At 38.1% G+C, this 16,307-nt stretch overlaps 1 protein-coding gene across 1 annotated transcript in view; it reads right to left on the bottom strand.

The window, feature by feature from the left end:
- LOC137299198 (vacuolar protein sorting-associated protein 8 homolog) overlaps positions 1-16,307 on the bottom strand; it is a 32,037-nt gene that overhangs the window by 9,807 nt on the left and 5,923 nt on the right. Inside the window, exons 7-30 of the mRNA XM_067831773.1 lie at positions 16,179-16,303; positions 15,679-15,765; positions 15,000-15,067; positions 14,600-14,650; positions 14,241-14,343; positions 13,973-14,029; positions 13,350-13,472; positions 13,056-13,136; positions 12,085-12,168; positions 11,665-11,751; positions 10,736-10,846; positions 10,137-10,274; positions 8,605-8,697; positions 8,091-8,137; positions 7,537-7,759; positions 6,439-6,580; positions 5,892-5,934; positions 4,478-4,550; positions 3,475-3,520; positions 2,771-2,844; positions 2,156-2,190; positions 1,296-1,362; positions 881-973; positions 370-509 (exon numbers count right to left, since the gene is read on the bottom strand). Coding sequence (XP_067687874.1) covers positions 370-509; positions 881-973; positions 1,296-1,362; positions 2,156-2,190; positions 2,771-2,844; positions 3,475-3,520; positions 4,478-4,550; positions 5,892-5,934; positions 6,439-6,580; positions 7,537-7,759; positions 8,091-8,137; positions 8,605-8,697; positions 10,137-10,274; positions 10,736-10,846; positions 11,665-11,751; positions 12,085-12,168; positions 13,056-13,136; positions 13,350-13,472; positions 13,973-14,029; positions 14,241-14,343; positions 14,600-14,650; positions 15,000-15,067; positions 15,679-15,765; positions 16,179-16,303 — 2,191 coding nt within the window. The remainder of the gene's footprint in view (positions 1-369; positions 510-880; positions 974-1,295; positions 1,363-2,155; positions 2,191-2,770; positions 2,845-3,474; positions 3,521-4,477; positions 4,551-5,891; positions 5,935-6,438; positions 6,581-7,536; positions 7,760-8,090; positions 8,138-8,604; positions 8,698-10,136; positions 10,275-10,735; positions 10,847-11,664; positions 11,752-12,084; positions 12,169-13,055; positions 13,137-13,349; positions 13,473-13,972; positions 14,030-14,240; positions 14,344-14,599; positions 14,651-14,999; positions 15,068-15,678; positions 15,766-16,178; positions 16,304-16,307) is intronic.

Genomic DNA, 16,307 nt, shown 5'->3' with positions numbered 1-16,307 from the left:
CACTCATTGGACTTTTAAACAGCTGGCTTGAAATCTCATTGTAAATTTCAGCATCAAAAGTCATAATCGATTCTAATATAATCTGAATGTGGATCCTTTTTGGATGGAATAAGTGAGGTGTGTTCAGTGAACACTATTTCAGGGTTACCACAGTGATGGATAAGGTTAAAAGCGACTAAGATTAAATAGTTTTTTTCAATTCCATAAAACAATGGTTCTGCCAAAAGGATCAACTTTAAACAAGATCTAGCAGGTTGCAAAGAAATCCAGTAGCAATTCCACAACTTAATTGCACCCACACTGACAGAAGTGCAATTTCATGTTTAAAAGAGTAGTTGTAGTAAGAATGATCCATTACTGTCAACCTACAACTTAGCGTTTTCTGCAAGACGGAGTAGTCTCCCCTCATCAAACTGCTGCAGCCCCCCAGCATGGATCAGTTCCATGAGTGCTTGTTGTCTCTCCTCATGACGAGATTCATCCTCAGGGTTGGAGAGAAATTCCAACACCTACAACACAGAAACTTGTTTCATGAGGCTTCCCCCTCTCTAACACCTACCAGCAAATATAAACAGATACTGAATGAGGTTAATTTATAACCTTACATTTTTTATTTCAAATGATCCTGTGTTACACTTGGATTCTTTTGCCTGCATAATCAGGTTTGCTTTCTTGCAATCAGTGAACAAGAGCATTGACTATGCACTGAAATTCTGAAAGTAAGCTATATTTCAGTAAAAAATGAAGCATCAATAGTTGATACTGATAAAACTGAAGACAAATTTTAGTTTGGGATATGTGTGATTCTTTTCACAACTTAAGCAGTCTCCATGGGCATATACCGAGATGTTTGTTTGTTTGTTGCTGCAGACAACACTACCTGTTCGAACAGCACTCTGTTGACAATGATGGTGTTTTCATGTCTGGCCATCTGCCGAGCCAGGAAAGTGAAGAGGATTCCGACTTGTGTTGGCTGAAACAAGATATGTCCATTGTCAGAAGTGACTTACAAACTATGTATCACACAGGACCTACTGTCTGCAAATCTAAGTTACTTCCAAACATATCTTGTTTCATGGAACAGACAACCTTAAAATCCATTTTAAATGGTGAGTAAAAATGAAATTCTGACTTCGTACATATTCTTGTTTTAATTTTTAAAATTAGTTTCAAATACATTATGAAATCAGAACAAAAACAAATAAATTTTATAAAGCATGAATCCAGTTGGACTGGCCTGATGTTATTGAGATGCTGGCACTGAGAGAATACATGGAGCTGATGATGTAACTCACTGTAAATCCCACACTCTCCACCATGATTTGCAGCAGAATGTCCACGACCCTCTGTCGCTTGGCAATCCTGTCACATATAACACAGACATGTCAACATATTCTTCCATTCAGAATCTTAACCATGTAACATAATATGAAAGAAGCCCTGAAAATATGCATCTACAATAAATATTTTGAATCACCTGTGCATGGCTTGACAACAGTAATTATGTATTTCATTGTAAATATCCCATATTTGTCTGTCATGTCAACTTCTGTTTCCATCAATAAACATCAAATTAGAATTAAATTTACAGACAACATTATCAGTACAGTGGAAGCTGTCAAATCCAGACTCTGAGTAATCCGGTTTTCTCCATAATCTGGACTACTCTCTGAGTCCCAGCAAAATTTATTGTTAAAGCATGCTTCATAATCTGGCTCTCTTAATTACGGATTACAGACTAAAATAACAGTTCTGACAATCAGCTTGCTATGAGAACAATGCTGTGTAATCCAGCCATTGCTGACTAAAATAACAATCCATTGAAAAAACATCTGTGTTACTTCTGTTCACAATGTTTATGACTGAAAACATTGTATTATGTGGAAATTACAAAGGCAGAAGCATTCACGTCAACAGATTTTGTCAAATGAAAGTATAAATATAGCAGCAAGTATAAATGAAAAACAAAAAAGAACTATTTCAGTTGTTGGTTGTCCTTAACAAAGGGAGGTAACTGATCATGGCAGTGAACACATTAACAGACAAAAGTTGTTTAATGTGGACTGCTCTACAGTCTGGACAAATGACTCGGTCCAAGGCCAGTCTGTAATAGACAGATTCTACTGTATATCTATTCCTAAGCCTGGTTACCTACCCTTTCTCAGAATTGAATTCACTTTCCTCAAAGGCCTGAAACACAAAAGACATTTATATAAGACAGTTCTGTTCACGCGGAGGTGTGTGTATAATGCAATTAATTGATGGATATTATTGCTGTTAGACAAAAGATCCAGGCATGTATGGAAAGGAAGACAATTTCCATGAACTTCTCAAATGGGTCACAGAAATCACCACAGATTGTTTAAATACCTCAGTACACCAAAACAGGTAAACTATAAAGCTCATAAGTACAACTGTCATTATGACTGAAGCAAATGATTCCCACTGTTCTACGCTTTTGTGATACAATGCAAGGACATACATTGTAATCATGGTATTCTCAATATAAAAAACCATCAAATCATGATTCCACCACTAAACTGGAATAAAATTGGATAATTCCTGAACTGAAGTATGAAATAGTGCTTTAGTGTTTGCAACAGTTTTGGCAAGAAAGCAATGTACTGCATAATTATGGTACAATGACTCACAGTAATCAATTGTGAGTCACAACGCCTTATTACCAGAGACCATCTGACATGCTTACAAATTTTCTTGTGTGAAACTGCTGGGGGATCAGACATATGTTATATAAGCATGTCCAACGTACCAGTGCTAAGACATTTAGGAACTCTCTGGTGTCAAACTGCAGCAGTGAGCGGAGGTTAGGGTAGGCCGGCTCATCTGGAGAAACACACTAAGTCAGTTCATTTCGACTCTCTGATAACTTACATCATTTACATTTCTCACAGATCCATTATGACAATACTGAAACTCATGGGTATGTCATTACCTCCCGAGGGCTACAGACATTTGTTTTGTCCCTTGAATGAAGTAAAAGAAGATTCCAAACAACATCAAATTACTGATTGTCAGAAATTTTTAATAGTGACTGAGTGAGTGAGTTTAGTTTCACGCCACACTCAGCAATATTCCAGCTACTGTATATGGCAGCGGTCTGTAAATAATCAAGTCTGGACCAAACAATCCAGCGATCAAAAGCAAGAGCATCAATCTGTGCAATTGGGAACCGATTACATGTGTCAACTGTTAGTCGCCTCTCACAACATGCATAGTCACCTTTTATGGCAAGCATGGGTTGCTGAAGGCCTCTTCTACCTCACACATTCACATGTCGAAATGATTAATAATATGAAACATATGTGAAATATGGAAGACACATTAACGTTTCAAATACTGTTCCATCTTATCACTGTAGAAAAAGAATTCAACACAACAACTGTTTAAGGTAGTTGAGCATTGCCTACATCACTCTTGCTTAGTGCCTTGCTTATACATCCTGGCTGAGCTCACCTTCTGTAGGCTTTGACGTATGTAGACCTGTGATTGTCATAAACACCTGAAACAGAAGAACATTTTGAGCATCTCACTTTCCCTAACATCATTCATTCTAAAATATGCAACCACTAACTGTTCATCTAGTTTGTGTCAGATGTAGCCAGTGTTGATATTATTCTCTTTTGACCTGATAGATCATAATGCATAGAGCAAACAACCAGATAATCAGTGTGACAAAAGTCAGTCAGAGTTCCCATAGAGCCTTTGCTATGTCCCAACAGGGTGACAATGACAAACCCAACAATTCATGATGTGCCTTGATGCAAGAGCTGTGAAGACCATAGGAGATGAAGATGACCTTTTCCTGGACGAATCATTAGTCTCTGAATATATATACCGATAATTCTGAGGTAAGGTGACATGGGATTTGACATCGAACTTGAGAAAATCTTGCTTACATGACAATGTACATGTGTGTGTATGTGTGGCTGCTTGTACCAGCCCAGATTTAAGGTGGTTTATAGTGAGATACCATGCCACAGTTAAGCATGAATACCCAACTCAGACACCTTACACTGACTCTGAGCAGACCAGTCCATTAACACCGAGTGCCAGACAGGGACCAACATGTACCATGTTCTAACTCCCTTTGGTATCAGGGATCAAACTCGCCACCTTCAGATCTCTCGGCGGACACTCAAACCATTACACCACCGATGCGGTCATATAATTTTAAGAAAATTTATATTTATTCCTGTCCTGACTCATACATTATTGCTTGCTGACACCTGATATGCACACAACAAGCTGTCTACAACCACGGGAGTGTGCTGACAGGTGACATGCTCATAACAAGTTGTCTACAACCCTGGCAGTGTGCTGACATGTGTTCCTGTGAAAAAGGAAATTGCACGAACTGGAAGAAGTCTAGACTTGTTTCACAGAGGGTTTAAGCATTGCAGAGAGGGCTAAGCAGAAGGGGAAGTATTGCAGTTCAGGGATTGTGAGTTAGGCTAACCTTTTCCTTGACCTCTTCCACATGCTCTTCTGGAATGTCTCCAAAGGGGTAGGCTCTCCCAGCAAGGCAGCAGCTGCAGAACAGATCACCTAAACCTTGATCATTTGTGACATCACATCATTGACAAACATCCAGAGTCCTTATTCTTGATCACAGTCAACATGTTAAAAGTGTGCTTAAGAAGTTCATAAGGCAGTGAACATTTCAAGAGTAGCTAACCATAGCTACTTATTGAGAGGTAGATTTGGAACGGGAAATAATATAATATCACTTTCTTTCTTTTTCATTCTTGAATATTCAGTGTATGAAAAAAATTTTAATTATTATAAATACAACATACACACAAACATAGGTTTGTTTTGTACCTTTCATTTTGAGCATGATTTAATTAGCATGAGACTTTAGGTAGACATCAAACTGAAGTACTCTTATAAACGAGAAAGATAAAAGTGATAGATGTGGTTTACAAACATTTAAGGTATTGTAAGAAAAAAGTCCTCGGTAAAAAAGTACCAGGAAAAAAGGAGCAGAAAAAAGTCCTATTGTAATAAAAATCTACTTATTTATCAACATAGAAGACAAAGATTTAACAAAAACAGTGATAACTCACACATGGGGTGAGGGACTATCTTTCAGTGTGTATGTCAAAATGGAGTGTTGCACAGAAAACAAAATTGCAACAATAATCAGAATGCCATCATTACACCTAACCAGTGCATACTTTCTTAGTTGTCATTATCAACACAAATCCTGTATCAAAAAACATGACATCATCACCAACACTAATAGTCATAATTCTGTTAATATTTCCAAAAGATATTATGCAGGAGGCATCAAATACAGACAGAAAGGACACAGTGAATCTTCTGATCTCAGGAGGTACTTGGGACTAATACAGGCTATGTATTATTTTCAATGTACACTGCTGGGAATTCCGAACTCTTGTGGTGCTTCATGGTAGTACTTTTTACGTCGAATAACACTGAATCACGCATCAAACACAGAAATTACCGATGGTTTGCGATTGGTAACTAATCTGTTTACCTTGTGTCGTCTGCAAAATGGTGATTCTCCTTGCATTCAACAGAAGTGCTTCAAAGAGTTCAAAATTATAATTCAGGTGTTCGGTAAGATAAATAGGTTGTTCACTGTCCCCTCTGGGTCCATGGGCTCATGTACCCTCAAGGTTTATAAATGCTCTCCTCGCCCTGCGGGCTCGGGGAAGACAAACAGACCTTGGGGATACATGAGCCCATGGCCCCCTCGCAACCAGTGAACAACTTATAATGTATTTGAGTTCTGAGGTTGTGAGACAGCTGGGCATGAAAGTCTAAAAATAGACTTCTAAAAGCCTAATGTCAGTCATGCTTCTAATAGAGAGGGTTGAAGAAGTGTGTTGAACATGTGAACCCACCTGATGTAGACCAGCAGTTTATTCCCCAATTTAATCTGGCCATCTGTAAGACAAAACAACCATGAAATATTCCTATCCCCTGCCTTATATATGTACCTACTTTTATGTTACATAGAACAGTGACAGATCCTAGCTTTAGAGCACAAAGACGTTACCTGAATCAATTAAATAAGGTACTGTCTTCTTAACCCAAACCTCCCTACATGTCATCTGTTATGTCTCACAAAAGTCTAATTTTGAGAAAATATTATTAACAGAATTTGTAAAGAGCTGAATCAACCATTGATAAATGCTCAAAGAACTACATTTATCATTACCCTATACAAAATTGATCAGTGTGCACTTCAATTCCATTTTCAGCTCCCTTGGGAGTATGGAAGACATGGGACAATGAATAAGATCAATTCAATCCAAACAGTTCTTACTCCATCCCACAGCACGATGGTGGGCTGGCCCATCTGTCATGGCAAGACATTAGAGTTCCCATCATGCACTGCTTCTTGCAAGTCATATATTTTAGATATTTATGCAAAGAATTAGTACTGACCTGTGAGCTGTTTGCCAGTTTTCACAGCTGACGTGAGTAACAGCAACAACTCCTCCAGGGGTGTTGTGTAGTCATACATGCCCTTGTTGTACACATAGATGATGGCATCATACAGGCCATGGTCCCAGCATAGGTGAACCACCTGCACACAGACACACAGTCAGTCAATGTAGCCATATGGGGTTAGGTTTAACACTACTTGAATAACGTCATGGCGTGTCAGCTTACATTTAGTGGAGAGATAATCGATGCCAACTGCACAGCGTTGCAAATAGTAGTTTCTAGCATCAAAATTAGTAGTTGGAACATGAAATTAATTGTCAACTAAATACTAAAGTCATGATGGATTCTGAGACAGATAATATGACGCTAGTTAATCAAAAGTGAAGTTTTAATTTCACATGCTTTCAACAGCAGAAGTCCAAATTTCAGCATTATGTTTCATGTCATCTTTTTTTGGCAAACATGTAAAAAATTGATGAAAATATATGTTTCTGTCTATAAATCAGAATTTTAATCAATTTTCGTAAAATTTCACAGAATTTATAGTGCATTGTACTGTTTTAGTTTGAGGCTAAAATTCATAGCGACTATGACAGAATCATAAAGGTTGGCATCTCTGTTAGAGGATCATAAACAGGTGAGAATGTTCAAAGATGTTTATCATCCAAACCTGTGTTCCACAGGAGATATCACTTGTGTGAGATCATATAATATCTCCTAGAAGATATCATTTTGACAGCAGATTTTGTACAATGGCCTGACAATGGTATGACATCACTGCACTGCAAGTTGAATGGTAGTACAGTGTTGAGAGATGGATATTTCTCATTGAAAACTACTGAAGAATGATTTTTGATGATAAATAGAATCTAACCCTCATGTCTACTGATATTGTTGACAAAGGTAAAAATATCCTCAGCAAGCCTGGGATGTTTGTAATTTTATCAACTTGTGTTGATATAATTGATATGAGTGGACATTTGGGTGAGATTCTTTATACACACTTTTTAAAACTTATCAGCTTCACCAGGACATACTCATGTTTATATAAACTTTGTCTACATCAGTTTTCAACATACGCTAACTGGTGCCCACCTGATGAATGTCGAGACTTGTGATGTCCAAATGAACAATGCAGGCCTCCACATTATCCAACATCTCCCGAGTTTCATAATGGCCGACAAAATCCTTCATGACTGATGGTGGAATGGATGTGAGCTTATCACCAAGTATATATGGCTCCAGACATTCTAGGAATGTGCCTTGTGCTATCACATCTTCACCGAAACGGTCATAAATACGACCAAATAAAATATCACTGAAAGAATACAAGGAACAGTAAAAACATGATGCAAAAATCTACATTTTCCATCATTTCTAATTGTTCCAACACATAACTTTGAAACATAAAAAGCTTCAAGAAAAGTTTCAGCTACCTTGATCTTACTAAGTATTGCAAAAGATTTATGAATTTACCTCAAAAACATTCTGCACTTTCAGAATGGGTTTAACATTTCATAACCAAAATTATTATTTCAGCTAATAGTACTCTAAAGGAAATGTTAGTGACACAATTTTATACAAATGATATATACTATTAGAGAACAGATTCAATGAAAGAGCCAGCATGTATTAAGAAATCAACTTACGTTCTCTGGAGATGCAGGGAGTAATCCACACATACTGGAACTATTTCCTAGCAACAACAAACAGAGACATGAGACACTATGTGTAACATTATATCGGAATGAACAATTTCCTTCAGCAATGTTAAAGTAGTCCTATACCGGTACCTAAAGTTCATGACCTCACCTGTCAGCTCTCAGACTTACAATCAAGAGAGTATAGTTTATAGATATAATGAAGAACACTGACAATTTGTGGATTTTAATACCATAATGATAAAACAATGAAAAACTATAAATTCTATGAAGGAAAACCAAATTCTATGGACACTCAACTATAAGTCTTTACAACTTCTAAAAATGCCTTTCAAAAGAAACAAATTCTCATTTTTTTTAGTATGAAAACTTTCTTTAAAATCTTTTTTTATCACTGAATAAAATGCTTTGATGCAAAAATGTATCAATGACCATCCTTATGTTTCTAAACCTACATACATGAAAGTCCCACACTACAATGGTGTAAGTCCAAGAGCCCTACCTGGTAATATTCCTCCAGCTCCTCAATCTTGCCCTTCTCAGGGCACAGGCGGGTCATGGACAGGTCCACGTAGTTGAACAACAGGTCCAGCATCTGTGTGGAGATGTAAGCCCTTTCATACACTGAGTACAATAATGTACCGTAAAAACCAACAGTCCTTCAGTGAAAAAAGCCCTTCAGCAACTCCTATCCTTCAAACAACTTCCAAAGGATAACTCTTTTCTTATATATTTTTACTTTTAAAATGCCCTTCAAATCAGCATGCTTGGTTGGACACCCTCAATTATTTAATGATCTGGTTGAAAAAGCAATCAACATATTCTCAACATACCCATACTTCATACAACTATGTTGCTTTGTTTTATACAAAGACATTTATAATGATGGCTCTGTGAAAGTTCATTAGTGAGTGAGTGAGTTTGTTTTTGCACCACTTTTAGCAACATTCCAGCAATATCATGGTGGGGAACACCAAAAATGGCCTTGACACATTGTACCCAAGTGGGGAATCGAACCTGGATCTTGAGTGTGACAAGCCAATGCTTAAACCACTAGGCTACCACCCTGTAAGTTCAATAACCTACACAGCTTTAACATCACAAACTCAAACAAGGAACATCATGGTCCCAAAACCCACGAATGAGGTGGAAAGTATGGCTATGATGTCCACTAAAAAAACTGCCTGGCCAACTGAGCACATTCCCATAAATGTTTGTCCAGCTGTTAGTGGTGGATAAATGTACTTGGTTGGCTCTGAGCAGATTTCCTCAGTGGGTAGTGCCACAGCATAAGCCTTTGAAGTGGCCACTGCCCCAACTGAATGAGCTTTTAAACTACCAGGAAATGGTTAAACCCTTGTGAGTATAACTCATACAAATAGCAGGGACAAGTCACCTACAAATGATTTGCTTGTTCACTGGAAGACCAGCCCTCCCATCACCGTAACAGCAGAACAACTGTTTATCCTTCCTGACAGCAGCAGTTCATTTGATATGAAAGGTCTTAGGATGGTAAGAGTCCATCAAACGAGTGCTGACTCTGTCTTTATGAAAGACAATTAGAGCAGGATCCGCAGACATTGCATGAAAGTCTCCGACCTGTGAGAGAACCATGGGAAATTCCCAAGTACAAGCCTCTGAACTTTGGAGATGTGGTCTGGAGACAGAGAGACCATGCCTCATGCTGTCTCAAACCTTGCACCCAAGAAAATCAGATCCTGGGTGGGAACAAGCTCTGATTTCTTGAGATTGATAAACCAGCCCAACCTGGTGAGGATGTTGCATCCCAACTCAGGTGAGTGGCAAGCACACGAAGGAACCAGTCGTCTATGTACGGTTGGAAGCACCTGTCCCGCGACCTGGCCACTTGTGCTGGAATTAACATGAATTTGGTATGAACACCCTAAGAGTCACAGCAATGCTGAAGGTAATGAATGTGAAATGAGTGAGGCTGCTCCAAAAAGGGTTTGGAGTCCTTAAAGGTAGAGACTGTAAAACACAGATGTTGCGCTTCATCTGGCATTATCCACTTACCAGATGGGCTACCAACTCCTTCCTCTGCTTCTGTGATCCCGTCAGTCCAACAACTGCCTTTGCCTTCCCCTCATAGAAAGAAAGAGCCAGTGCCAGAGCCTCCTGGTATTTATTCTGCTTCACAAGAACCTCCAGCCTCTGTAACATACATATTCATTAAATACCAGTAGTACATGTAGAAGCTGACAGAAAGAGCAATAATCAGCAGGTCATGATGACATAAGAACCAGCTATGATGCATATTGTTATGATGCATATATCATTCAGTCCTCCATGTTTCTTCTGTTCAAACAACCTTCGCTGGTCATGAAGATGACATGGGTTGACATACCCTGAATGTTTATTTATGTTCTCTGAGTCGAGGAACAAGGAAACAGGAAACAATGAACAATATAATTTTTGCAATCAAACACCACAATCCTAATTTTGAAACTGAAGCACAGGTATTGGAACATAATCGGGAGTACCAGAGTTAGGCAACAGCCAAAACATTACCAATACAAAGTACCAAACAAATTCCTACTGTTCAGCATCTTCAATGTTACCTGTAAGCAGGGTGCATTGATTGACTCAGGCAAGACAAAGTTTTATGTACTTGCCTCTTTCCAAGTCCTCAGAGTAAAGACATGTACATTGCGAGTTCCCTGAAGGAAGAGCTGTCCCCCATGGCTGGTGATTGACTGATAGCAGGCTTGCTCTCCTGCATAAGCCTGGAACACAGTAGTGTCATCAGGTACACTTCCCTGTAATACTTATTAGAGTAATCAGGAAAGGGACATTGAATTCTCCATCTTACTTATAAATGCTTACAAATATCTAGCATGTAAACAGAAGATACTAAACGACTTTCCGTGTAATACCATTTTTATTAAACGAGTTAATGATTTGGTATCAAACTCAATTTCACTCATTTCACATTCACAAGTTGAATAAAAATGGTATTTCACTGAAGCAAGTTTAATTTTCTGTTTATTACTCTGCAGCACAAATTAATAGAAAGTGCAGCTTCACTGCACACAGTGTGGGGACTCTCAGCTTTCCATGAGTCTGTAGAACTGTGACAGCGGCATTAGCATTGTGACGTCATAACTGTGAATCATGATGATGTCATAAATCTAGCAGTATTACACTAGTGTAATATTGCTGTAAAAATATTCCACTGCAGTATCTTCCATGGGAAAGTAACAATACAACTTTTCTGTGCTCCTGTGAATAATCCTAAAGAAAACTCTAAGTGAAACATGAGCATGAGTGATTTCTTTTGATTTTTTTCTTTTTCATTTAATATCAATATATAAATGTACTCCAGGAATGAAAACCATATCTTGACAAGGAAAATTTGAGCCAATGAGGTTTCACTGATATTCAGCATGTTCTGAATGCACAAACAGAGCTAATAACTAATACTTTTTTTATCACAGTAACTTTACTGACAAAACTGAATCATGATAAATCACTACTGGTGGTTAAGAGAGTGATGGCTGGCAGTCTAGAAACAAAGGCCTCAATATATTCTCAGTGTACTTACTAGGGCCTGGCTGACATTCCCTCCTGTGGCCAAAGACTTGAAGTAACTTGTGCCATATACTAGCTGAACCTCAGAGATGTCAATCACCTGCAACGTGAAATACTTATTACTGAGGGTAGCCAGAAGGTGCAGCCAGCATCATGATATTTATATGTTACCATCAGTATTGTTTTAGTTCCTGGCAGGAATACTTCATCTTAATCCTACTATCCTACAAACCAAATTAGATGAGTTTTTTTATATTTAGCTGGGGCCCCTAAAGGGTTATCGACCCAATGCAACAAGCCTGAACACATGACCCCACAGTGAAATTCATAATGTAAAATGACTGCATTCCAAATAATAACCTTGGAAAAAGTGAATTCAAGAAAACTGGAATAAATTACAACCCAGCCCCCATACACTAGCTCTCTGTCTTACCTCCAGTTCCTCCTCTGATCTCACATCAATGACATGAAGCTTCTCAGACTTGTCCAGCGTAACAATAGTCCGTGGGTTCATCCACTATTGAGGGAACACACAACCATGGAATACTGTAGCAGTGGTAGTTCATGGTTGAATATACATTATATACATTATTATTATGGTGAATCTACCCAGGGTGGAATATATTTTGTTTGATTGACATCCCTGACATCTGCCTTTTCAGTAAATCAATCTGTAACTTTCAAGAGCGGACATGTTATCATGAAAAGATCCATAGTGGGATTGAATAATTGATAAATCATGATTTTACTTATCTGTGCAATATATTGTATTTGTTCTTCAATCACAGCTAAATATTGTATCATTTATAAATCATGATTTATACGTTAGGCCTCAGTCAGTGATCAGACATACTGACCTTTACCAAAATAATATTATAACTAATATCTACGACCCATGAAGATCTGGGTTAGGACTGATCTTGAGAAACGCATGCTTGTTTTAAGAAGTGACTAACAGGATGGAGTGGTCAGGCACACTGACTTAGCTGACACATGTCATTGTGTCCCAGCTAAATAGAACAATGCCCATGTTGCTGATCACTGGTTTGATCTGCTGAAGACTTGAATATTTATAGACTGCCACCATATAGCTCGAATATTGCTGATTGCTGCATCAGACTATATTCAATCGCTCACTAACATCCAACACAAAATTGAACCTGGATAATTCTTGGCAAGTAATTTTGTCCAGGATGAAACTAATGTTTTTTAGCCACAGGTTTGTTTTGCTACAAAAGTGATGTACGCATTCTTTAAGTTTGTCTACGTGATACAACTGTAAAAAATATCTCATTTTTCAGAAAATCTATTTAAAAAATAATAAACTTGAAAAGAAATGTAATTATAAAGCTGCTACAAGGACAAATATTTATGGCTGATGTGCTACACTTTAGCATGACTCACTTTGACACTGAGCAGCTGGTAAGAGACCTCCATCTTTTGTAGACCTGAACAGCGAATGTCTTGTGGTCCGTGACAGATTACCTAAAAGACAGATACATTGCAGACTAGAGACTTTGACAGTTTTCCCAAATATAGGAGGGTTCTGGAGTCTTTAAGGTATGAGAGTAATGACTTCAAGATGTGGAAGGGCAGTGGGGTAGCCAAGTGGATAAAAGCATTCACTCATCATGCCTGTTTTGACCTGTAAGCTAAACTGAAAACATCCATGTAAAAAGAGATGATGTAAAGAATTACCTGATAGAAGTAGATTGTCTGGTCACGAGCAAACACTAGCACTGGGTCGATGACCCGGTCTCGCTCTGATACCTGGATGATCACAAACTGCCACGCCAACAGTGGTAGAGTACTTGGGTCGCCCTTAAAAACATGACAGTCAATGCTGACTGAAACTAAACCATCAACAATAAGACAAAGTCATGCGTATTCCTCATCAAGCGTCTGACCGGTGTTGGACTGGGGATATAGCCTAGGAGACGTAGAGCTGCTCACCAGAACAACTGAAGTACAAACTTTCACCAAGTTTCAACAGAAGTTATTCAAGAGGAGATAACTTAAAAAGTATTTTGTCATGATACATCTGCCAGGGATTGTGTTAGGAATAATCAGCAATATATGTGCTATCATAAATACCTTTAGCGTAATCTGGGTAAGTACTCCAAAGTGATGCAAGACTTAAGATGGCAGCCAGTTTGGTGAAAACCCATCACAACTAGTTTGGTTATTCCAAATTAAGAAACAATCAGAACAATCACAGAATTCAGACAAGACGTAATTAACATGCTCATTGTGACCAAATGAAATGAATATGGTATTTTCTGATAAATCTGAATTCTGATGCACAGAATTAATTCACTTACCTTTAAAGGATGAGTAAACATAACTTTAAGTGTTGGCCGTAACGTCACCAGTAAAACCTAAATGAAAATACAATATATAAAGTCTCATATCTTAAAAAAGAAATAATTTAAGATGATACACATGCACAACTGCATCTAAAACACAAGCCAGCATCTACAGTGTTTACAACGTTTCTATGACATAACCTGCTTCCGTATAGTGAGAGTAAACAATCCTGTCCGATAAGTGGTCTGAAACAATGAGACAGCTACTGTCAACCAGACTCACCTTTGAGAGAGATGCCATTGCCAGCACCATGACATCCTGCATTGGGTGGTCTTTGATGGTTAGGTTCATGTGGAGGGGTTCAATCACGCACACTTCACCACGGCTATACAGAGGAATACAAGTGCATCATTATTCCCTTTCAGCTATACTTCCAATGTTTGATACTTGAATCATTGTCAGTGTTGCACTTCAATTATTGTTGTGCCGTATCCGTTTGCTAGTCTATAATCTTCTGCTCTTCCGGTATTGTAGCACAATATCCTTACGTTCTACCAGGTAACAGTCTATCTAAACTGTCAGGAAAAACAGTAAAAAAATCACAAGGCAGAAAAAGGATTGTAACGATTTTATAAACCTACCTTCCAGAAAACAGGCACTGGGACTCACAAGTTCTCACTCCAATCAAGCGTCTGAGAAGATAAAAAAATATCAATTTTACAAAAAACAATTCTTACATCACTCCATTGCTTTCATGCTTACTGTTATAAGGTTGACCCTTATGTAACTAATGCTTTAATACCTACTTACTAAGTCATATAGATAGTATGTAACAATATGGTAGGTGTCAACAATTCATATATTACACAAGAATGATATATCATGGATTATATACATTCATGCACTTCTAGACAAAATGAAACACCCTACTCACATATGTTATCATGCATCTATCTAAAACTTATAACCCAAGAGCATCATGCTAAGAAAGTGACTCCAGCCCAAAGACTTTATTGTATCCAAGTACACAAGCATACATACTTAAACTCCAGCTCGAACACAGAGCCTCCACTGTCACTACATACTGCCAATACAAAGCTGTCTGTGAACTGAAATATGAACAATAACAAGATGAAATAAATACCTCTCGATTATTACCAAAAAACTCTTATTCTAGACCTTTCATTTTATATAAAAAATAGCAAAGTTTTTGCTGATTGATCCAGAATAAATGTAGGTCTGATTTTGCTGTGAAAAGTTGTGAGCAGTACATTGATGACATTTAGTCGGAAGTTGTCAAGTGCACATTTTGATGCATTTTGTCCTCTAGCAATTAACAGGTTTTAGAATATACTGGTAATAACTCATCTCTTCATCCTAACCACAAAATAGTGCCCTAAAAGGTGACTACACTAGTTGTAAGAGGCAAGTAACGGGATTGGTTGGTCAGGCTAGCTGATTTGGTTGACACATGTTATCGGTTCCCAATTGCGCAGATCAATGCTCATGCTGTTCATCACTGGATTGTCTGGTCCTGACTTGATTGCTTACAGACCGCCGCCATATAGCTGGAATATTGCTGACTGCAGCCTAAAACTAAACTCACTCCCTACCACAAAACATTCTACAGGTACGTACAGAATTAGCAGTAAGTGTTTATAAGTATTCCTTATCAAGGACATGATTGTTTTAACTGTAATTGGGCTTAAATGTATTGTACCTCTACATGAAGTACAGCTGTTCCTTGTGGATGAGCATCCGTGATCGTTCGCAGTAGTTTGCCAGTTGTCAGGTCCCACATGGTGATCTGTGCAAGATGAAATATTGTCATATTCTGTGTGGGAGGTTACAGTGCTCTTCCAATCTATAGGAAATCACTTCTACACAACATAACCTCATCAACCTAAATTTCAAACTTGGTTTATACTCCCTACATGTAAGACTCATTCACAAGTGTATAATAATAATTCATAGGATAACCTTGAAAACTAAACTTAAAGCTCAGGATGCATATAAAAAAAACAACAACAAAATAAATGGCAGATAACGCTTTAATACCATCATATATATATGTGCATGCATTCCAGTGAATTACTCAAATGAAAGTTGACTGCATAAAGCTAACTGTTTTTCAAGTTTAAATAGTATCCATTTTATTGAGGAAATGTCATAGGCATCCTCTTTCTATGTTAGGTCTCCGTTAATTCACAAGCTCAATACCTGTCCCTTTGCGAAGCCAGACAGAAGTCTTGAACAGTCCTTGTTGAAACTGAGGGAGGACACAGCACCATACTGAGCCCCTACCGCTGTGCTACCTAAGCACCACTTCAGGACCTGCTTCGGATCTGA

The sequence above is a fragment of the Haliotis asinina genome, chromosome 10 (assembly GCF_037392515.1).
Source record: "Haliotis asinina isolate JCU_RB_2024 chromosome 10, JCU_Hal_asi_v2, whole genome shotgun sequence".
Classification (NCBI taxonomy): domain Eukaryota; kingdom Metazoa; phylum Mollusca; class Gastropoda; order Lepetellida; family Haliotidae; genus Haliotis; species Haliotis asinina.
Note: the sequence above shows the minus strand (reverse complement) of the source record. Positions and strands in the feature narration are given on the sequence as shown.